The sequence below is a fragment of the Giraffa tippelskirchi genome, chromosome 1, assembly GCF_054371585.1.
Source record: "Giraffa tippelskirchi isolate mGirTip1 chromosome 1, T2T-mGirTip1v1.2.pri, whole genome shotgun sequence".
Taxonomy (NCBI): domain Eukaryota; kingdom Metazoa; phylum Chordata; class Mammalia; order Artiodactyla; family Giraffidae; genus Giraffa; species Giraffa tippelskirchi.
In genome coordinates, this window is record NC_137275.1 from 162,794,216 (window position 1) to 162,817,794 (window position 23,579).

The window sequence follows — 23,579 nt, forward strand, 5'->3', positions numbered from 1 at the left end:
CCTGCTTGGCTTAATTCTCTGTTGCCACTGCCTTGAAATTCTTAATACTTTAAAAATGAGAGACCCTGCATTACAATTTTACACTAGGTCCTACAAATTATGTAGACAGGACTTGTAGCCATACTTCTTTCCTCAAAGGCTCTGAGCTCCAAGGGGTTGAAAGAAGAAGCTGAAAAGCTTAAGAAGACTTAGGCCAAAACTCACACAGTGTCACTTCACTGCATTCCAAGCTACAGCAACTCACATGGCCATGCTGACTCAGGGGAGGAGTAGAAAGTCTCTGTGGCCAACCACATCACCTTGCTTCCTTTTTGCAGCATTCTCATGAGCAGGCAGGTCCTGACAGAGCTTGTTTGGTGCTAAGAAGAAGAAACCCAATCAAGTTTCCTCATAAAAAAGAGGGATCGACGGTAAAGAGATCTCCCAGGAAGATCTCCCAGAAATCTCCCAGGAAGAAGGGTAGCCACACCTCAGGGAAGTGGAAATGACAGTTACAAACTCAGGGTCTGAGGCTATGGCTTGCCTCTCAGGAATCACAATGGTTTCCTTGGTGAGTCAGCCGTGGTCTGAGGGGAAAACCTGGTCACTCAGAAGAGCCAACTGTCCCTTCCGGGGACTATGAGCTGGGTGGACTCTCAGCAAGAGGTTAGTGGAGAAAGTGTGCCACGTAACTTGACAGAATGCTTTGTCTTTATCAGCTATTTATGAAATGCCAATAATTATGCAGACTTTCCTGGTGGCTCAGTTGATAAAGAACCCACCTGCAATGTAGGAGACCCAGGTTCAATCCCTAGGTTAGGAAGATCCCCTGGAGAAGGAAATGGCAACTCATTCCAGTATTCTTGCCTGGAAAATCCCATGGACAGAGGAGCCTGGCAGGCTACAGTCCATGAGGTCGCAAAGAGTTGTACACAACTGAGCAACTAAACCACTAATAACTATGAACAAGACCATGTCTGGGCCTATGGGGATAAAATTTGGCCCTAGAGGACCACTTCTTTTCAGTCACATAAAAGAATTTCTTGCTACCTCTTATTGAAGCAAAGGAGGAGGAGGGTGTGGGGATATTTCTTTTTAGTATTCCTTGGGCCCTGGAAGTCAGTTCTGCTCCTTGTTGGGTGGTTCATCCGACCTCAAGTGGCAAGACCCACCTCCAAGGGAGGTTTAGAAGAATGCATTCGCTTACTGCTATGTCAATTAGCCTCACAGAACAGTTGAGTGATGAAGAACCGGAAATTGTGACTTTCCCTGCCTTGACTCAGTCCCACCTCAGGGAAGATGGCTGACTTGGGCTCTAAGAAGGAGGTATTCCTACATGGACAGCCCATCTCTTGAACCTTCTCCTCAGTGTGCTCCTTTTCCCACCTCTCCTATTTCACCCCCTCACAATTCCTTCTTTCACACCCTCATCCAAAGTACTCATGCCTTTATCAGGAAACCCCACCTACTTCCCCTCATACATACTGACCTTCCTTCTTCCTCTGTTGGTGCCTTTTGGTAAACTTCAATGTTTATGGCCTATTCTGGTGCTGGGATTTTCCTGTGCCCAGTTTTGTTGGCTCTGAAAGACAAGGTTTGGTCTAGTTGGTGAAGGAAATATTGGTGGGGGATCAGATCCCAGGGCAGTTTCCACCACTGACAGCTGTGGGAGATAGTTTTCATTCATTACTTAAAAAATAAGCAACTTCAACCAAGTGAACTTTAAAATTTCCTAGTAACAACACACTCTACTTTTATTTGAAGAAATGATATTTTTCTCTGTTAACCTGACTTTGACTAGCTCCTTGAAAACAGTAAACTTGGCATTATTTAGTTGGAGAATTAAAATGTTCTGGCATCTAGTTTTTTTAATTAAAAAAAAATTTTTTTATTGAAGGATAAATTCTCACACGCTAGCAAAGTAATGCTCAAAATTCTCCAAGCCAAGCTTCAACCGTACATGAACCGTGAACTTCCAGATGTTCAGCTGGATTTAGAAAAGGCAGAGGAACCAGAGATCAAATTGTCAACATCCATTGGATCATCGAAAAAGCAAGAGAGTTCCAGAAAAACATCTACATCTGCTTCATTGACTATGCCAAAGCCTTTGACTGTATGGATCACAACAAACTGGAAAATTCTTAAAGAGATGGGAGTACCAGACCATCTTACCTGCCTCCTGAGAAACCTGTATGCAGGTCAAGAAGCAACAGTTAGAACTGAACATGGAACAACAGATTGGTTCCAAATTGGGAAAGGAGTACATAAAGACTGTATATTGTCACCCTGCTTATTTAACTTATATGCAGAGTACATCATGAGAAATGCTGGGCTGGATGAAGCACAAGCTGGAATCAAGATTGCTGGGAAAAATATCAATAACCTCAGATATGCAGATGACACCACCCTTATGGCAGAAAGTGAAGAAGAACTAAAAAGCCTCTTGATGAAAGTGAAAGAGGAAAGTGAAAATGTTGGCTTAAAACTCAACAATCAGAAGACTAAGATCATGGCATCTGGTCCCATCACTTCATGGCAAATAGATGGGGAAACAATGGAAACAGTGGCAGACTTTATTTTTGGGGGCTCCAAAATCACTGCAGATGGTGACTGCAGCCATGAAATTAAAAGATGCTTGCTCCTTGGAAGAAAAGTTATGACCAACCTAGACAGCATATTAAAAAGCAGAGACATTACTTTGCCAACAAAGGTCTGTCTAGTCAAAGCTATGGTTTTTCCAGTAGTCATGTATGGATGCAAGAGTTGGACTATAAAGAAAGCTGAGCGCCAAAGAATTAATGCTTTTGAACTGTGTTGTTGGAGAAGACTCTTGAGAGTCTCTTGGACAGCAAGGAGATCCAACCAGTCCATCCTAAAGGAAATCAGTCCTGAATATTCATTGGAATTTTCATCTTGAGCTGAAACTCCAATACTTTGGCCACCTGATGCGAAGAGCTGACTCATTGGAAAAGACCCTGATGCTGGGAAAGATTGAAGGTGGGAAGAGAAGGGGACAACAGAGAATGAGATGGTTGGATGGCATCAACAACTCAATGGACATGAGTTTGAGTAAGCTCAAGGAATTGGTGATGGACAGGAAGCCTGGTGTGCTGCAGTCCATGGGGTCGCAAAGAGTCGGACACGACTGAGTGACTGACCTGAACTGAACTGAATTGGTTTACAGAATTTTGTTGCTTTCTGTCAAACTTTAACATGAATCAGCCATAGGAATACATATGTCCCCTCCCTTTTAAGCCTCCCTCCCATCTCCCCATCCCACCCCTCTAGGTTGATACAGAGCCCCTGTTTGAGTTTCCTGAGCCATACAACAAATTCCCACTGGCCATGTATTTTACATACGATAATTTCAGTTTCCATATTACTCTTTCCATACATCTCACCCTCTCTTTCCCTCTCTCCATGTCCATAAGTCTATTCTCTATGTCTGTTTCTCCATTGTTGTCCTGTAAATAAATTCTTCAGTACCATTTTTCTAGATTCTGTATATATGCATTAGAATACTATATTTATCTTTCTTTCTGACTTCTTCACTCTGCATAGTAGGTTCTAGGTTCATACACCTCATTAGAACTGACTCAAATGCATTCCTTTTTATGGCTGAGTAATATTCCTTTGTGTATATGTAGCACAACTTCTTTATCCATTCATCTGTCGATGGACATCTAGGTTGCTTCCATGTTCTAGCTATCATAAGTAGTGCTGCAATGAACAATGGGATACATGTGTCTTTTTCAATTTTGGTCTCCTCAGGGTATATGGTTAGGAGTCATACAGTGGTTTTACTTCTAGCTTTTTAAGGAATCTCCGTATGGTTTTCCATAGTGGCTGTATCAATTTACATTCCCACCAACAGTGCAGGAGCATTCCCTTTTCTCCACACCCTCTCCAGCATTTGTTGTTTGTAGACTTTTTGATGATGGCCATTCTGACCAGTGCGAGGTGATATCTCATTGTAGTTTTGATCTGCATTTCTCTAATAATGAGTGATGTTGAGCATCTTTTCATGTGTTTGTTAGCCACCTATATGTCTTCTTTGGAGAAATCTCTGTTTAGGTATTTTCCCCACTTTTTGATTGGGTTGTTTTTCTGGTATTGAGTTGTATGAGCTGCTTGTATATTTTGGAAATTAATCCTTTGTCAGTTGTTTCATTTGCTATTATTTTCTCCCATTCTGAGGGTTGTCTTTTCACCTTGCTTATAGTTACCCTTTCTGTGTAAAAGCTTTTAAATTTGATCAGGTCCCGCTTGTTTACTTTTGTTTTTATTTCCATTACTCTAGGAGGTGGGTCATAGAGGATCTTGCTTTGATTTATGTCATTGAGTGTTCGGCCTATGTTTTCCTCTAAGAGTTTTATAGTTTCTGGTCTTACATTTAGGTCTTTAATCCATTTTGAGTTTATCTTTGTGTGTGGTGTTAGGAATAGTTCTAATTTCATTCTTTTACATGTAGCTGTCCAGTTTTCCCAGCACCATTTATTGAAAAGGGTGTCTTCCCCACTGTATATTCTTGCCTCCTTTTGTCAAAAATAAGGCACCCATAGGTGAGTGGTTTTACTTCTGGGCTTTCTGTCTTGTTCCAATGGTCTATGTTTCTGTTTTTGTGGCATCTAGTTTATATGATAAGAATCAGCCCAAGGACTAGGCATAGGTCTGTCTTCACTACCCAGCAGCTGATGTCTACTTGAATAAGAACTTCATAATCATCGATCTCTTCACTGATCAAAGGGATAACGCCTAGCCTCAAGGAACTTCCAGTCAAGTGGAAGAGACAGTCTTACACTCAGAAAAAGAACAGAGAGGGAGGGGGCAATGAGAGATGGTGAAAAAGTAGAAACAAGTATGTGTGGGGATTAGCCTGCAGCTGGGTTCCAAGTTGGAGCTCAGGCATAATGGAGGGTGGGGACCCTTTCAAACTTGGATCATAGCTGTTTGCACACAAGTGCCCAGCAGGAGTTTGGTGGGGGGAGTTATTTCCAGGCAGAGGCTGTGTCACGTCTCCTCAGTTGCAGGAAAGCCTGCCCAGCTTACTCTCTCTACTCTGTGGGCTTGCCGAAAGATTCAGAGTTCAGGTGGAAACTAGCCTGGGCTGGGGTGGAGCGTCCTCTCAGGAGACTTGACAAGATACCCTCACCCCCAACATACACTGCCTCCCACCCTTTCAACCCAAATACACATTTAGCTGCACCTTCTGGGTTCCTCCAGCTGGAGGAGGGACTGGGAAGGAGCCCACTTTCTGATATTATTTTACTTGATTCCCATTTCGAATTCTTTATCCTGTAGCTTCACAATGAGTAAAAAGATAGCTGAGACTCCAAGAATCCCCCCTTGATGCTGTGCAGCATCTCCCTTTCCCAAATTTTTAGCTACTCACTGCCAGATGGCCCGAAGCGCCTTTCTGCTCCTGATGTCATCAAAAAGACGCCCAACATGTGCACGCACACAGTAAAACCTCCTGGGCAGGGCTTGATTTCTCTAAGCCATATTTTTTTAAATTATTCATTTATTTTATTTTTGGCTGTGCTGGGCCATCCTTGCAGTGTGTGGGCTTTCTCTAGTGGTGGTGAGCAGGGGGATACTCTCTAGTATGGGTGCTCAGGTTTCTCATTGTGGTGGCTTCTCTTGTTGTAGAGCACAGGCTCTAAGCACGCGGGCTTCAGAAACTGCAGCTTTCACTGGTTGTGGCATGCAGGCTTAGTTGCTCCATGGCATGTGGGATCTTCCCAGACCGGGGATTGAACTGTGTCCCCTGTATTGGCAGGTGGATTATTATCCACTGTTGTTTTTGTTGTTCAGTTGCTAAGTCATGTCTGACTCTTCACAGTCCCATGGACTGAAGCACCAGGGAAGTCCTCTAAGTGGTATTTAAACAGCTGTGTTTGCTGGGGTGTCTTGTGTTCAGTTCTCTGGGATTAGGACCATTAAGTGTCCTAATCAGCTGCTGGGCTCCACACAATCCTCTTTAGAAACCTTTTGCTTGATATGTATCTGGTGACGTCTGTGTTTTAGCTGCAAAGTGGAGCCAATGGAGTGGAGCAAGCAGACTAACACTGGGCTTCTAAACAAGCAATGTCAGCCTGTGCTCAGTTGCTTCAGTCATGTCCGACTCTGCAACCCCATGGACTGTAGCCTGCCAGGCTCCTCTGTCCATGGGATTCTCCCGGCAAGAATACTGGAGTGGGTTGCCATTTCCTTCTCCAATGTCAGCTTAGTCACTGCAGATTTGTCCTGGCTGCCAAGTCCTCTCTTTCTTCTCTCTTCCTATCAGGGAAACTTGCCACTCAGTAGCCTTGTTTCAAGCGGAAGTTGTTGTGCTTTGATACCCTCAGGGAGCGCTTACAGGCTGGGGGACACAGGTGGGCTATTGGAATCCCTGTATTTACCTTCTAGAGGAATGCACTGGAAACAGGAGGAGAAGTGAAGCCAGGTTGGATTGGGTTTCCAAGCACCCCTGTGTACCCTCCAGGTTCCACCAATACCCTTTCTTCTTCTATCCTGAGGGCCCTTGCTGTTGGCCTTGGCCAGATCATGTAAACCAGCACTGCAAGTTGAATAGACCAGGCATTTATTTTCTGATAAATCGGGTCTCTGTCCTGCCTGCACTTTGTCCTGCTTTTGATAAATGTTGCCAGCAGTGAATACAACATGTGGGGGCCTGACTAAACTTCCTAGATGTGTTGATTACAAATAGTGTTTCCTTACATTTGGGGCAGCACTTCAGGGTTTCCAAAACACGTTCCCATACAGTAATTGTCTCACTGGATTTCCTCAATAGGATGAAAGAAGATAGAGCAATGCATCCCTATTTTGTAGTGAAAAAACCTGAAACTTAGAGAGGTATAGTGACTTGGGCAGTTGCAGGAGTAGAAAGTAGGAGAGTAATAAGGCAGAACTTCTGCTCCTTGCCACAGAAACCTTTGACAGTCATGTAGTCTTTTTCTTTTTAAATCTCACTAATCACCCTGGTAATCTTGTTGGATAACAACAATTTGTTCATCCATGTCATGTTCTCTTATTGCATAAAGGAAATGATAAGGGACAAGAGAACTGACTTCTCAGCTGTATCCTTTAGAGCTCTGCCACTATGTCAATCACTCCCTTATCCAGGCTACCAGTGATTTGCCACCTTCCAATGTATGGGAAAAATAGTAAAGGTGAAGTCATTAAGCTGCCAAGCTAACGCCACAGAGATCATCATCAGAGCAGGAACTGCGCTGGACTCAGTAGCATCATTCCAGAGAGAGCTCTGCCTCCCCAAGATGTGTGGCAGCGTCAAGGCCTTAAGGATCAGGAATGTGGACTGACTGCTCTCCATATGGTCTTCAACTGAGGTTATGCTGAACTTCCTCTAGTCATACCACGGTGGAAAACATAGTGACCATCAGAGCTTTGGTTTTTTAATCAGGCTTTGTGATTCCTATTAAGGATAAGGTCTAAGGTGATTTAAGGGAAAATAGCAGAAAAGTGAGGGAAACCCTATTAATTCTCATCCACGCATTCATAATAGATAAAGTCAAGTGGGAATAGAAGGCTATTCCTCCGGGATGAATTGACCCTAACTGTCTTCCCTGTTTGGTGCTTTTAGCCCAGAGATACAGAAAAGGAACAGTCTGACAGAAATCATCACTGATGGCCACCTTCATTCAGTTGTTGTTTGGTTGCTAAGTCATGTCTGACTCTTTGCAACCCCATGGACTGCAGGATGCCAGGCTCCCCTGTCCTCCACTATTTCTCAGAGATTATTCAGATTCATGTCCATTGAGTCAGTGATGCTATCTGAACATCTCATCCTCTGCCATCCCCTCCTCCTTTTGCCTCCAATCTTTCCTAGCATCAAGGTCTTTTCCAATTAGTTGGCTCGTCACATCGGGTAGCCAAAGTAATGGAGCTTCAGCTTCAGCATCAGTCCTTCCACTGAATAATAAAGGTTGATTTCCTTTAGGACTGACATTACTTACAAACATTTTTTGAGCTGGGCCAGGCTCTGAGGATACTATGACAAAAGACACAGTTTTGATGCTTGACTTTTTCCATTCAAACCTAATTTATTCCATTTCCCTGTTGCTCTCACTTTTCTCCCAATGTCCCTCCCAGCTGTTTTGATTCCTGGTCATTTGCATCAATTTTTGGCAAGACACTCTAGAGGATCAATTCCTGATGTAGCAAAACCGCCCACATCCATCTGTCCTAGTCCCCACTCTTTCAGGATAGGGTTAGCTCTCGGTCCTCCTTCATGTACTGCTTATCCCCTTGCATCTCCCCTTCTAGAGAAGGTGCTTCTAGGTCAATGGTTGTGAACATGAAATGAAATAAACTGTACTCCTGATTGCCAGACAAGTTTAAGTTTCTTCTTCTGAATGCACTTACCTTAAAGCAAATATTCTGCGGGCTTCCCTCGTAGCTCAGTCGGTAAAGAATCTGCCTGCAGTGCAGGAGACCCGGGTACGATCCCTTGGTTGGAAAGGTCTCCTGGAGAAGGAAATAGCAATCTACTCCAGTATTCTTGCCTGGAGAATCCCACGGACAGAGGAGCCTGGCAGGCTAGAGTCCATGGAGTCGCAAGAGTCGGACACAACTTAGCGACTAAAGAGAAAGAAATGTTCTGCAGGGAGCATGCTTTGTTGCGCTTCTTTCCCCCTTTCTTCCTGGTTCCCTGAGGAACCACTAGTCCCTCTATCAGTAGCCTTGTGGTTGGAGTTGATATTCATCCTGCTTCTGCTGTGAGGGGAGACCTTGCTCAGATTAAGCCACTCCAATCAGAGTGAACCCAAAGAGTTTGCCTCAGAATTCTGGAACACAAAATCTCTTTCCTTTGTGGAGCTTAGTTGTGTGAGGTTGTGAGGCTCACAATTGCCTTTTTCATGATGGATAAGCCTGGAATTTCCAGGGAGCACTGCTGAAAGCCTGAGGATGGAGCCAAACAAGAGAAATCAGAGATGAAAGATGGGCCAGCTGGGTTAATCTATTAAGTGAGCCAATTAACTCCACTATCCCCTTTGAAAACACTAATTTGAGTTTATTTATCTGTTCCTTATAAAAGATTGCCAGCTAAGTACTATCCTTAGGCTAAGGCTTCCCAAATGGGGTGCCATGGTGCACCTGTGAGCTGAGTTATAGATATTACTTGAGCATGATGACCCCAGCCTTTGGGAGGGGCTCAGAACAGCCAGAGTGCCAGGGATGATCATCTCTGAAAGCAAGTAGCTTTGTCCATTTACCCTAGTGAGACAACAAATGCAAAATTTTAATGTGCCCCATTATGGTGATTTTAGAATATGTTCAAAAATTTCATAACACTGCTCCATTCCAAAGGTAGAGCCTACTACTCCTCTCCTTGAAGGTGAACTGAACTTTGTGACTTGCTTCTGAAAAATAGAATATGGCAGACATGAGTGAGTATGACTTCTGAGGCTAGGTCATAAAGGACACTGCCACTTTTGGCTTGCTTCTCTTGAACTGCTCACTCTGGGGGGAAGTCTGTGAGCACCCATGCAGAAGGGGTTGAGGTCCACAGGCAGAAGAACTGAGGCCTCCCATCAATGACCAGCATCAACTCTTTAAAGTTATGAATGAGCCACCTTGGAAGAGAATCCTCCAGCCTTCAGTCAAGCCTTCAGATGAAAGCAGCTCTGGCCAATGTCTTGATTGCAACCTCCCACGCAAGACCTTAAGTCACACTGCCCATCTAAACTGATCCTAATCCACTGGAACTGCGTCAGGTATTGTTTACTGCTATGTTAAACTAATGAGGTTAGGGGCTGGCTGGCTGTTATATTATGCCTCAGTAGATAACATTTACACCCAGAATGTGAAAAAGATTGAGAAACACTGCTTTAAGTCCAAAAAAGAGTACACTGGTTACTGCAGACATACACAGCAATATATGAGAAACTTTAGTTTTAGTCTTTTTTTTTTTTTTTTGCAAAATACTTAGTCAATAGCAGCATTACAACATTTGAAATAACAAGCATTTAAAAATACATTTGAAGCAAAACAAAAGCTCCCTGTTTTTGCAAACATACTTGCAAACACAATTATCAGTGGTAGCTCTAAAAGTTTTTGCTTTTATAACTAATGTTACGGAAAGGACTTCTTATTGAATAGTATTATGGCATTAAGACAAACCCAATCAGGTCTACTCAATATATTCAGGTTTCACTTTCCTGAGATTCTTATGAGCTGGTGACAATTGCACTCAACACCTTGTTACAGGAAAGGAGGCATGAAACTAATCAGAAGGTTTCTCCCACAAGCTTGTATAGAAGTCTGCAAAGTAAAATCAAGCAGGCTATCACCGCATAGCAGCTTTCTCTAACTTTCAGGATACAAAAGGCTTAATCTGCTTTACTCTTAGGAATGTCTGAAATGCTTCTTTCTTAATCCCCTATTTAGGATACACAATCATTGGAGAAGGAAATGGCAACCCACTCTAGTTTTCTTGCCATGAGAATCCCATGGACAGAGGAGCCTGGCAGGCTACAGTCCATGGGGTCACAAAGAGTCAGATACAACTGAGCGACTATCACTCATCATCATCAATCAGAGGACCAACGTTCAAGTTCTTTGTTTATGCCATTACTTAGGTAAGTGCAATGCCTCCACTTCATTTATAACCATTACAGAAAGAACAACTCCCCTGGAGTAGGAAATAATAACTCACTTCAGTATTCTTGCTTCGAAAATTCCATGGACAGAAGCATCTGACAGGCTACAGTCCACAGGGTCGCAAAGAGTCAGAAACAACAGAGCACACACCCAAAGAACAACTAAACTATCTGGAGTTGAGAAGAGAACCAGGCTTAGTTCAATAAGAGTATGCGTTAAACCAGTGTTGACGAGCTCACACTTGCCAACTCTACCAGCTTCACTTCTAGGTAAGCCCATGGGCTCTATCAGAATTTTGTTTTTCTTACTCTAGACACTATTCCTCCTATTTTGCCAATCTATAATCTGAGCACACAGATCAGAGGCATCATATCATAAAAGTTGAGAGTTTCTAGAACTGTACCATCCAATATAGTAGCCACTAGCCACATGTGGCTACGAGCACCTGAAATGTGGCTGAACTTAATTGAGATTAGGTGGAAAGTATACAATCTCTAAGTATAAAATACATACATACAAATTTTGAAGACTTAGTATGAAAAAAGGAATGTAAAATACCTTATTAATAATTTTTATATTGATTATGTGTTGAATTGATAATATTTTGTATATATTAGTTAAATGAAATGTATATGAAAATTAATGTCACTTGTTTCTTTTCCTGATTTTTTAATGTAGCTACCAGAAAATTTAAAATAACATATGCAGCTCATATTATATTTCTGTTGGACAGTGCTGGTCTAGAAGCAGGCCTACTCACAGTCATTCATTTAATTATTCAACATATGTTTATTAAGTATCTTCTGTGTGTTGAGTTCTAGGCTAGGAGACAGGAATGCAACAGTGAACACAAGTTTTTGTACCTATGAAGCGTGTGGTACCCACTGTAGTACGAGAGAGACTGAGAGTGAAAGCAGGGGACATTTAATCTGGAATATTTTAGGTCACAGGATTTTAGGGCTCTTAAGAGTTAAAAGCCAGCCCTACATGACTTAGCACCTAACCCTTATTATATCTGAAGGCACAATATAATTGGTGTTGATAATAATGGCCACTCTCGAGTCACTGAGGAAAGGTTATATTCCATACTGCCTCTTGTAGTCTGCTGTGCATTATGGCTACATCCATACAGATGCTCTTCCTCACTAAGCCAAGAGGCTCTGGAGGGCAGTAACAATGTTCCTTGACCTTGATCTCACCCAGTGTCTCCCACACAGAAGATACTAAACAACACATGGAACTAAAGCATGTCATATGTACTCATTTAAGAAAACAATTAAATACATCATATACTTTAGGAAGAGTTCTGCCCCAAATGTCTAAAGGGCAAAAGGTTTGCCATTTAAACTAGTAAGTTTCAGTAATTAAAAGAAAAATGTCCTCTTTCAGAATATAAATTCATGCATACCTGATGATATAAATGAAAAAGTTCTGTGATATCCAAATGAAATTCTCTCTCATGACCACCAAGACTAAATATTACATATGAGGTGTGACCCTGGAGAGCACTGTTTGACCAAGGTCATAATCAGGCATCTTTCTTCTTCTCTGAAATGCTTTACCAAAGAGTTGTGAGTTGTCAAAATCAAAAAAGATGAGTTGCAAAAGGAAACATTTTGCTTGCAATTCATTATGTTTTCAGTACCAGTCAAGGTAATCAGTCATATTAAAAATATATAATTTAATTCTCAAATAATAACTTTGTTCATCTTCGTCCAAAGAATCCAAAGCTGAATATATTCTCTAGCTGATGTACACATGCTGACAGACAGCACAATGTTCAGAAATGAAAGCAGAAGTATTATTCTTTTATAAAACAAAACTTGGTCCCAAAGAAGAGAATAAAAAGTGATACAAGAGTAAGCGTAAGAAAAAAAAAAAGCCAAGCTTTAGAGGAGAATTGTTTCAATTTTAGTAAATGCAGCATCTACAACTTTGAGCGGGTCACTCAGAGTACCATGTATCTCCTACATCAGTGCTGGAGTGTGCACCTCTCTAACATGTGTTAAATTAACAACATACCAGAACAAAAAAGCAAAAATAACTGTACAACAATGAGTCCATCATTACCAAAAGGGAAGCAAGTTCACAAATAATTGATCCTCGGATTTCCAGCCTTCATGATCTTTTGATTTCTAGTAAGCCCTCCCCTCATAGATTTATTGGAATGTTTGTACTCCACCAAGTTCAGCTTTTTCCCATAAAAAGGGGATGGACAAGTTCACTCTGAATAGGTTGGTGGACAACTTTTCCATTTTCCCTTGGGCAATTTGGGTTTATCTAAATATAGGTTAAATTCAAAAACAGATGGGAGGAAGTCATCCCTTGGCTAGGCAGTGCCTGACCACTCAGCAGGAGATGCTATTTATGCCTTGTTTTGTACAATTACATGAAAAAGCACGCCTTAACAAATAACACAGGCACCCCTAATGAACCAGCCTCCAGCATCTCCATCTGCCAAATGTCCAAAGTCTGGTCGCACCCCATTTGCGTGTAACTCCCACGGTCACTTGGGTCCCAAAGGTTCCAGAGTACGTCCGCTCAGGGAGCGTGTGGTGTGTCCTATGTGGCAAATATCCTGTTTTAGGTACCAGCGGGTCCTTCTCCAGGGTCACAGCGTCTCCATCTTCCTGGGTGAGGATAGTTTTTCTTAGCTGCCCTGTGACAACTGGGTTTCACATTTCCTGAAACTAGATCTGTGGAAGGAGTCTCTGAAATTAAGGAGGGAAGAGAACAGAGAAAAGAAAGATCAGTTAGCCTTTTAAAGAGAGGGAGGGGGAAAATCATTCACTAGGAAAGGACATCTATCATGGGGAACTCAGTAAATAAGTAAACAAGGGAAAGTGCAGCCATGCCTTTGCGCTATGCCAGGAGAAACCCAGGCAATAATTCGGCCCTGGGAAGATGCTGGCAGAAGGCCACATGGAGGGGCCCCGAGAGGTCAAGGAGAAGGCACAGGAGGATCCGGATGCCAGCAGAGCAGATCATGCTCGGGCAGCTTCTCTGATTCCAGGGCCCGCTCCCACCCCCGGGGGCTCTGCAGTAGTGACTGTCCTTTATCCTCCAGGAAAAAAGCCTCCCCTGCCTTCTTCTCACCTCTTTTGACTGTCAACTCTGAATATTGGCTTGTAGAGTTCTGGAATTTTCCGCTCCATCATTGGTCGGAGGCTCTCTTTCAGCTTGTTGTAGTTTTTCTTGAGTTCCTGCTGATACTCCCTCTGATCTGCCGTGATGAGACGCTTGTTTTTCTCTACGGCTTCCCCGCATCTGAGATGCAAATATCAGGGGGGAGAAAAGGAGGTTGTATTTCATAGAAATTTTGTATATTTAACTCATACAGGTATGCTGTAACCGTAACACCTCCAGTGAAGAACTACGACATGGAAAGCTTAACTAACTCGCCTCAGGTCACAAAGTCAATAAACTGCAAAGCCAGCTCCAGAGTCTGTCTCCCATGTGGGATGTTACATATCAAAGAAGAAAATTATCTTATTTAAACATAACGAAGCCTTGCCTTTCCTTTTATACTGTTTTATCCAAGGGAACTTACTATAAACAAATCTTGAAGGGACAACACAATGGTTGAAACTTAGCTGACATGCAATGATTAGTAGAATTGATGCTTTGGAATTGTGGTGCTGAAGAAGACTCTTGAGAGAGAGTCCCTTGGAGAGCAAGGAGATCAAACCAGTCAACCCTAAAGGAAGTCAACCCTGAGTATTCATTGGAAGGACTGATGATGAAGCTGAAGCTCTAATACTTTGGCCACCTGATACGAAGAGCCAACTAATTGAAAAAGACACTGATGCTGGGAAAGACTGAGGGCAGGAGGAGAAGGAGGTGACAGAGGTGACTGGATGGCATCATTGACTCAATGGACATGAATCTGAGCAAACTCTGCTAGATGGTGAAGGATACGGAAGCCTGGCATGCTGCAGTCCATGGGGTCGCAAAGAGTTGGACATGACTTAGTGACTGAACTACAACAATGATTAGTAATGATTCAGGTGCATTGGATTCCCATGATCAACATGATTTAAACTGTTTTCCTAATAGTGGTGCATGATTTGGGTAGTATTATTGGGGATACCTGGGCCTCCCTGGTAACTCAGTGGTAAAGAACTTCCCTGCCAATGCAGGAGATGTGGGTTTGATCCCTGGTAGGGAAGATCCCCTGGAGAAGGAAAGGGCAACCCACTCCAGTATTCTTACCTGGGAAATCCCATGGACAGAGAAGCCTGGAGGGCTAGTCTACGGCGTCACAAACAATGGGACATGACTTAGCAACTGAACAGCAACAACATGGATACCCAGGCCTTGATATCAAATCCTCCCTATTAGCACTGAACACATGTGCAGGATGACAAAGTAATCAGGTGGCATGTAGCTGTGAGGCAGGAGAAAGCCACCTGGCCTGAGCAACATTAAACCTATGGATACAGCTTCTTCATGGAATCAGCCTGCTTTAGAAGAAAGGCTTGATTCAATGCACCCTAGAAGCCTTCTGCGAAATGCAGTCCACTCCAGTATTCTTGCCTGGAGAATCCCAGGGACGGCGGAGCCTGATGGGCTGCCGTCTGTGGGGTCGCACAGAGTCGGACACGACTGAAACGACTTGGCAGCAGCAGCAGCAGAAGCCTTCTGCAACTGGATTTTCACCTATCTTTTAAGTCTGACATTAACTGAAGCAAATTGTAGTATAGCCAAGGTTGTATATCAAAGGTTTCAGGGAAGAGGTAGGAAGGGGAGGTATATAGTCTTTGAATCCTGAGAAATCTCCATCACCTCTTATTATTTTTGTTATTGCCCCTTAACTAACAATTATGAGCTACCACCATGTGTAAAATGAAATCAGTTTCAGGATGACTTCAAGGCCCAGTTTTGTAACCTTGGCAGATGAGAGGCCTGCAGAAGTGAATTGCTAACTTGGGGATGGGCTATTCTGCAAACTTCAGAAGTAACTACACTCTCTACGATCTTTGTTATCAGAAGACATAGTATCTACAGATACACATAGTGTTTTAAAAAGACAAATATATTAATAGGTAGAATGGAAAATATTCATATTTGTATAGTACCTTTATATGTTAACAAATTTTATAACAAAGTATTTCATAGATGTTTTCTGTATTTCTTTCTTCCATTTGGATTATAATCTCTAGGTTTTCTTACTAAAATTAAAATAATTTTCATTATGTTAATTTAAATCCATAAACTAAAGAGAGCCATGAGTTAAATTTCCCTCCTAGAGAAGAGCCAGATCTCTTGGTAAATGTATACAGGATCATATAAGTACATTACAAATAATTTTTTTAAATGGTCTTATCTGTAACATTTTTATTAGGTCCACAAACATCTGAACTGTGCAGCTTTCACTCAGTGACACCACTGTTCCAGATGGCCCCCTCCTCTGCTGTTCACTTTGTTGATAAGTTCACTGAACACAAGCATTTTCTTACAGTCAATGTGCTGGGGTTTTTCAGCAGAGTCCTACAGAAACCAGACTGATGGGGACTAGAAAGGGCAGGAAGTTGTGCTTTCAGAACATTGTTCTTGGTTTTTTTGGGAGTAACACTCATAGGCCTCTACCTAAGGAGTTAGATGTCTTTTCTACAGAGAGGGTGGCCATGAGCCCTCACCCTCTGGATCTCTTGCCCTCCCTCCTCTGCAATGTTCCTTCAGCATAGCTCACCCATCAGTCCCTAAGTATGACAAAAAATTGCTAGTTGCTTCATCAACATCCATTCCCTGTCTTCTTTAATAACAGAACTCTAGGTGGTAAACCTGGGCTTCCCTGATGGCTCAGACATAAAGAATTCACCCACAATGAGGGAGACCTGGGTTCGATCCTTGGGTTGGGAAGATCCCCTGGAGGAGGGCACAGTAACCCACTCCAGTATTCTTTCCTGGAGAATCCCCGTGGACAGAGAAGCCTGGTGGGCTACGTCCGGGGGATCGCAAAGAGTTGGACACAACTGAGCGGCTATGCACACACACAGGTGGTATAACCACCTGGAAAACTCCATTCCCTAGCCTCCTTATAAAAAGGGATGTCTGAAGAGATATAAAATGAAGTCACTAGGAAAGTTCTTAAAAGGAGTGTCGACGTTTGCTCTTTCCTCATTTCTATTCCTGATACTTGCCTAGGATGTGATGGTTATTGTCAGAGCCTTAGCAGCCATTTTGTGACTATGAGGATAGATACACTAAAACCAGCATAGCAGAGCAAAAGAATGGGAAGAGCCAGGATCTCTGATGCCTTTATGTGACTAACACACAGCTGTGGGATGGTTATCTCTGATCTTATTTTGTATGAAAGAAAAGTAAGTTTCTATCTTAAGTCATTCTTACTTCCTTTCTCTGTTACTAGCAACTAAATGTAGTGCCTAGTGAGAACTGCATTGCATAATAGTTAAAAGGACAGACTCTGGAACTGGAGTACTCACCTCTGAATCTTGCTTTGCAACTTATTGGCTTTGTGACATTAGGCAAGTTACTTATGCTTTCCATGCCTTAGTTTCTTCACTTGGGACATGATGGTGATAATAGCCTACCTCATAAATTTTTATAAAGATTAAATGAATTAAACATATAAAATGCCTAGAATGTGTAGAAATTATTTGTTCTATGTAAGAATGAGGATGTACTTTTAGAGATTTTATATTCCAGTCCATTTTTTTTCACAGTTGATGAAACTAAAATGCAGAGATGAAGTACCCTGTCCAGAGTCACACATCTTTGGGGACAAAACACATGGATGTAAATCCAAGATCCTGATGCTCCCAGGCCAATGTTTCATCAGCCCTACCATGTGTTATGGTACAAACCTTACAGAGGCAGATGAGTCATTGGTAGATAATGTCTACATTTAATTCAGGTTAATTCTCTTTCCTACTCAAATAGATCCAATTTGTATTTGCTCCATAATGTTATATTTATCAGTCACTTCATATGTGCCAAGTCCTATTCTAAGCTCTATGAACTGACCCTCTTTGTTTTGATACTAACTTTAAGAGGTTGTTACTATTTTATTCCCATTTTATAGCTTGGGAAACAGGTTGGGTAACTTGCCCAAGGTCACAAAGCTAGTTAAGGCAGAGTGGGTATTTAAAGCCAGGTGACTGGGCTCAAGAGCCCACAATCCTGACCCCAACACCACAAATGCTGCCTAGGAAAGACCCTGGCTCTTCCAGCTAGAAGCTAGCCATATGGCTTTGGTCTCAAGTTGGACTATTCTCTCTGGAGTCCCAATTTGTGGTATTCTGCTTTTCTCATCTTCCTGGTAACACTTTAGCAAGTTCCACCTAAGCTGCTGGAATGAGGGGAGAATCTGACAGAGATGCTGGAAATCAGATTGGCTCCTTGATCTCCCATGACTGGAGTAACATATATGTTCCAGGCCGTTTAAGGGAAGGAAGGATTATTTGGGGGCAAGGCACCAAAAGAACATCTGGCCTTTTTGCAGGAAGAGCTTCAGAGGATATGAGGGTCCCGTGGGCAGAGCCACCTCAGCTGGACACCTCCCTGTCGCTTTCTCCAACCCTGTCTCCAGCATTTCCTCCCTCCCAGCCTGACCTCTACCAAACCCCAGACCCTAAGGGAAGCCTGTCTCAGTGGGAGACTAGTTTAATTCCTGATTCTGCCACTTAGCTGCTGTGTGACCTTGGGCTAATCACAGTCTCCTTCAACCTCGTTTCTTTCACCTATACAGTGGGTTTATGGGGATAAAATGGTCTCAGTGTTTGAAGACCTGGCTGGGTAGCTGTCAGTGGGAAGCGCTGGGCAGACAGTGTGGCCTGCTTCTCCTAGGGAAAGAGCAGGTAACGGCCCAACAGAAGACACAGTTCCTGGGCGCCCACATCACAATGACGGGGAGGCACGTATGACTGAAAGTACACGGCACTGTGGGGGCAGGGGGCGCACCCCAGGGAGGAAGGGGCACTGTGGCTGGATCTTCCTGTGTTCCCGAGCCCCCCTATCTCCCTTGGATGGGCTGCCCCAGAGAGGCCCATGCAGCTGCCTCCCTTGGGTAAGCCACAGTGGCCCTGTCTCCTCCTCTTAAGGGGCAAGATTGGGACTATGGGCTTGGGAATATGTCCAACCTTGAGTCTGATACCTGGAAGCAGATTCTGAGGACCTACTGCAACATCCCAGAACCCAGGCGGGGGTGGGGTCCAAAGGTGTGTGTGTGTGGGTGTGTATGAGGGGAAAGCCGTGTGCATGTAAGTGTGTGTGTGTGCGCGCATGTGCACATGTGTGCTGCTCTGCTCGGCTCTCAGTTTTCTGTCAAGCCTCCTAGGCCCACTGAGACAGGTCTCTGTGACCCTGGAAAATGGACACAAGTCCTTCAAACGTCCCCACTACAGACCTGCTCTGGAGCAACCTCTCATGATGTTTAAGGCTTTGTTTTCCCACCAAATACTCAGATCACTTTTCACCAACTGTTTCTTTTATTACCCATACTGCACAGTTGCTTTTCTTTTGGCCACTTGGATAAATTCACTCTCCTTCCTCTTCACAGACCATAAGTCCTTTTAAGACTCTATGACCATTTGTGCAGTGAGACTCTATTGATGTATCTGAAACAATATCCCTTAAAGGCAATCTGGGACTGGCATCATCGAGTCCTGTTATCTTTTCTTTAAATATAAAAGTAAATTTAAAAATCACTTAGTCTTTATAGGAATAAGAAAGTGTACATGTTATGGACTGAAGGGTTGTGACCCCTCAAAACCACATGTTGAAGCCCTGACCCCCATGTGATGTGATTTGGAGGTGGGGCCTTTAGGAGGAATGAAGGTTAAAATTAGGCTGTGAGGGTGGGACCCACATGATGGAATTAATGCCCTCGTAGAAGAAACCAGAGAAGTGTCTGCTGCTTCTCTCTACCATGTAAGGATACAGTGAGAAGATGGTTAAGCCAGCAAGAGGGAGAACCTCAACTGAATCTGCTGGCCCCTTAATCTTGGTCTCCTCTACCACTGTCAGAAATAAATGTCTGTTGTTCAGCTACTCAATCTGTGATATTTTGTTACAGTGGCCTAAGCTAAGAATTACAAGAAGAAAAATTAAAAATACAGACTGGCACAGATTTCAGTGTTTTAAATAGTCTGCATGCTCTGGGGAGCAAAGGAGGGAAACAGAATGCTGTACCTCTCCATCTTGGCTTCTGAAACCCAGAGATGATTCAGAAGGGGATCAAGGCCCCAACTTGGCAACCATCTGAAGAGCTGCAGGACTGGCTGTATGAGCATCAGCCGCAGCAGGTCAGCCTGCCAGGTTCTTTATAGCTCCAGCCAGTCTGTCACAGCTGAGTCAGAAAGGCCACTGCCTAGCAGTGGGACCCAGCTGCAGTGTAACTGGGAGCATACATTTCCGCTATTAGCAGTCAGCATTGGGAGGCTTACATATAGGGGGCTTCCCTGGTGGCTCAGACGGTAAACAGTCTGCCTGCAATGTGAGAGATCTGGGTTCAATTCCTGGGTTGGGAGGATACCTTGGAGAGGGCAATGGCTACCCACTCCAGTATTCTTGCCTGGAGAATTCCATGGACAGAGGAGTCTGGTGGGCTACAGTCTGTGGGGTCACAGAGAGTCAGACACGACTGAGCAACTAACACTTTTTCAGGCTCATTTATGTTCACCTTGGAAATTTGGGCTTACTGATATATCTACAGCCCAAGCCTGCTGAGAAGCTGGCGCTCACTCAAGGCAAACCCGGGAACACTTTCACGCCCAAACATTTCCCACTCCTGTGTCACCTCTGCAGACAGTAGAGTTGAGGGAGAAAATACACTGGTACAAACAAATTGAGCAAATAGTTTCTCTATTCATTGCAGAGCTGCAACTTGCTGACTGGACTTGAGAAGCAATTAAGCCATGGAGGAAAGGAAGGTTTCCTCAGCTGCTACTTGTGTTGAAGGTATAAGTTACAGATCATCAAATTCACCCTTGTAAATGTACAGTTTGATGAGTTTAATCATCATTTATGTATTAAACTGTAAATGTGTAGTTTAATACGGTTATGCAACCTTCACCACAATCTTGCCCCTACTTTTGATCCATGTGAAATAAAGTGGAAAGAAAGTCACTGTCCTCTGACTTTGACAGTGAAGTGGTGAGCAGAAGTACTGTATTGCCCGTAGCCTTGTCTCATTTGTACTAGGACTTCGGTTTGGCACACATGTATTGTGGTGCCTGGTACAAAATGTGGGCTCAATAACTGTTTGCTGAATGAATGAACTGGCATCTACAGTTGTTAAAAAGTGTACAAGTAATGGCATGTTTGCTGTTTTGAAGGAAAGGGGGAGAAAAATGCTGAGTGACAACAGGCAGGACCTGATAGATGGAGCCCTTGGGGAGGGGGAAGGGAGGAGAAAATGTGAGATGGGGGCAATCAGGCAATCTCTACATCTTTACAGTCTCTGCTCAAAGTTCAGTTCCATCCAGCAGCTTTAGCAGCACCTGGAAGCTTGTTAGAAATGCAGAGTCTCAGGCCCACCCCAGAACTGCTGAATCAGAGTCTGCATTTTAACAAGATTCCCAGGTCATCTGTTTGCATAGCAAATGTTTGAAAAGTACCGACAGATGTTCTTGAGGCTTTCCCAGAACAGGGCAGCAGCCCACCCAGCACAGGGGAAGGACTACAGCTTGGTTTCTCATAGGAATCACTGGAAGGGTTGGAGAACAACATTTTAAATGGTGGATTTGATTTTGGAAAGCAATCATTTTTGCAGGCCATCTGGGGAGAAAGACAACTTCACTATCAAAAGTCAAATACATGACTTTGCTAGAGGATCATCCCTAAGAAGATTCATCTCCTTTTGTGTATCTGGCCTGGGACTGGTTTGACTCAGCTCTGGTTCTCTTTGTAGCACTTGTCCTTAGGCTGGAAGCTAATTAGAAATGCTTGTTCAGTAGATTTATAGGACATTTTAACTAAGAAACAGAAAATCGCTTCTCTTAGCAAGCTTCCTTTTACATTTATATTCTATTCAGAGACCTATTTATTTAGCAATACCACTGTCTTCCCAGGCTCTCCTTCCTGTGCTGGCATGCCCACAGAACGCACTGTTCTTGCCAACTCAGAGGAGCCCAGAAGCATCAAGGACACCCCTGCCTCTGGACACCCCTGCCTCTGTGTCTTGTGCTCCTGTCGGTCCCTTTACCAGTAATGGCTCCATCTTCCCGTTGCCCTCTTCCTACCACCTACATACTCAGGACAAGGTGTCAGTAATGTTATCCCATAAAGCCTTCCCCACTCATTCCAGCCTGCAACCGACTCTTCTCTTCTGAACTCCGTAACCCTGTATTTCTTGCACTCTACACAGTTCTTAGCACAAGCTGCATAGCTTTGTTGCTTAGCCAAATAAAAGTCCTCTTGTCAGGAGCTGAGGAATACCCAGCTCCTGCATTCCCACAACTACTATCATACCTGGGTCCCAGTGTGTGTGCTCATTAAACATTTCCTCATTAAACAGGTCCTTGCAGAGGTCAGAGAGGCCCAGGTCACTGTCACCTTCAGGAGCCTTTCACCATAACTCATTTTTAAAATATAGATTGACTATTTTTATTTAGTTACTTTTTTGGCTATACTGTGTGGCTTGTGGGATTTTAGTTCCCTGCCCAGGGATTGAACCTGCATCCTCAGCAATGAAAGCACAGAACCTTAGCCACTGGTTTGCTGAGGAATCCCCCCATAGCTCTTTTTTTTTTAATTTATTTTTTTACTTTACAATATTGTATTGGTTTTGCCATACATTGACATGAATCCACCATGGGTGAACACGTGTTCCAATTCCAGAACCCCCCTCCACCTCCCTCCCCATCCCATCCCTCTGGGTCATCCTGGTGCACCAGCCCCGAGCACCCTGTATCATGCATTGAACCTGGACTGGCAATTCGTTTCACATATGATAATTTACATGCTTCAATGCCATTCTCCCATATCATCCCACCCTCGCCCTCTCCCATAAGAGTCCAAAAGACTGTTCTATATATCTGTGCCTCTTTTGCTGTCTCACATACAGGGTTATCTTTAACAACTTACTAAATTCCATATATATGCGTTAGTATACTGTATTGGTGTTTTTCTTTCTGGCTTACTTCACTCTGTATAATAGGCTCCAGTTTCATCTACCTCATTAGAACTGATTCGAATGTATTCTTTTTAATGGCTGAGTAATATTCCATTGTGTATATGTACCACAGCTTCCTTATCCATTCATCTGCTGATGGACATCTAGGTTGCTTCCATGCTCATTTTAAATGAAAATATGTGGGAAATAAACTGATCTTTAAAAATTCCCCCAATATTCTTCTAGGCTTTGTTTTATGAAAATGCAGTATTTACTGAAGAATATCTAGCTTTGGTATAATGTCAAAATTGCTATGAAATACAGGAAGCAATTCAAATATAAAACAATAAATACAATTTCTGTATGTGCATGTATGTGTGCATATATGGATGCGTGCACACACATACACAGCCACACACTCATACCCCTATTATTAAGCAGTTGTGATTCACTGTAGGACAAAGAATGTCTCCTTTATACATAGCAAATTTACGTTCATCTCACTAAAGCCTGTGAAGGAGGAAAACGTCACCTGACAGTAGCATTCTGGTGAGTTTTCACTGAATTCAGTAAGCTTTAACTTTTAGTCTCCTTTATCCCCATCTGCCAAACAAAGATATTCCTATACTTTTTATGCTGCTCTAAGGTTCTGGATGAAAAGAAGTATTAGTCCATGTATTTCTGATATCTTTCTCTCTTACGGGTGAGGAGCCATCACATCCTTCGCCATCATTCTCCCTAGGGCCACAGGAGTCCCAGCACACTGGTCTGCACTGCAGCAGCTTGCAAGACTTTACCCCAAGACTCACTTCCTATCTAGGCTCAACAGGCAGCTCTGGCAGCCAGCTCTACTGCACAATTCAAGAGCAGAGATGAGGCTTGTCTGCCAGTGGGAACTGCC

General features: G+C 43.2%; 1 protein-coding gene and 1 long non-coding RNA gene across 3 annotated transcripts in view; one reads left to right on the top strand and one right to left on the bottom strand.

Moving 5' to 3' along the window:
• Positions 1 to 570: 570 nt before the first annotated feature.
• LOC145511261 (uncharacterized) lies at positions 571 to 20,734 on the top strand. Its single transcript, XR_014057708.1, has 6 exons — positions 571 to 645; positions 9,310 to 9,716; positions 10,390 to 10,580; positions 10,692 to 10,871; positions 17,289 to 17,479; positions 20,441 to 20,734. It is a non-coding gene; the product is annotated as an uncharacterized LOC145511261 (long non-coding RNA).
• DOCK8 (dedicator of cytokinesis 8) overlaps positions 12,491 to 23,579 on the bottom strand; it is a 173,383-nt gene continuing 162,294 nt past the window's right edge. For both annotated transcript variants that reach the window (XM_081502767.1, XM_081502760.1), the window contains exons 47-48: positions 13,699 to 13,869; positions 12,491 to 13,313 (exon numbers count right to left, since the gene is read on the bottom strand). In XM_081502767.1, the coding sequence (XP_081358893.1) occupies positions 13,253 to 13,313; positions 13,699 to 13,869 (232 nt within the window). In that variant the 3' untranslated portion in view covers positions 12,491 to 13,252. The remainder of the gene's footprint in view (positions 13,314 to 13,698; positions 13,870 to 23,579) is intronic.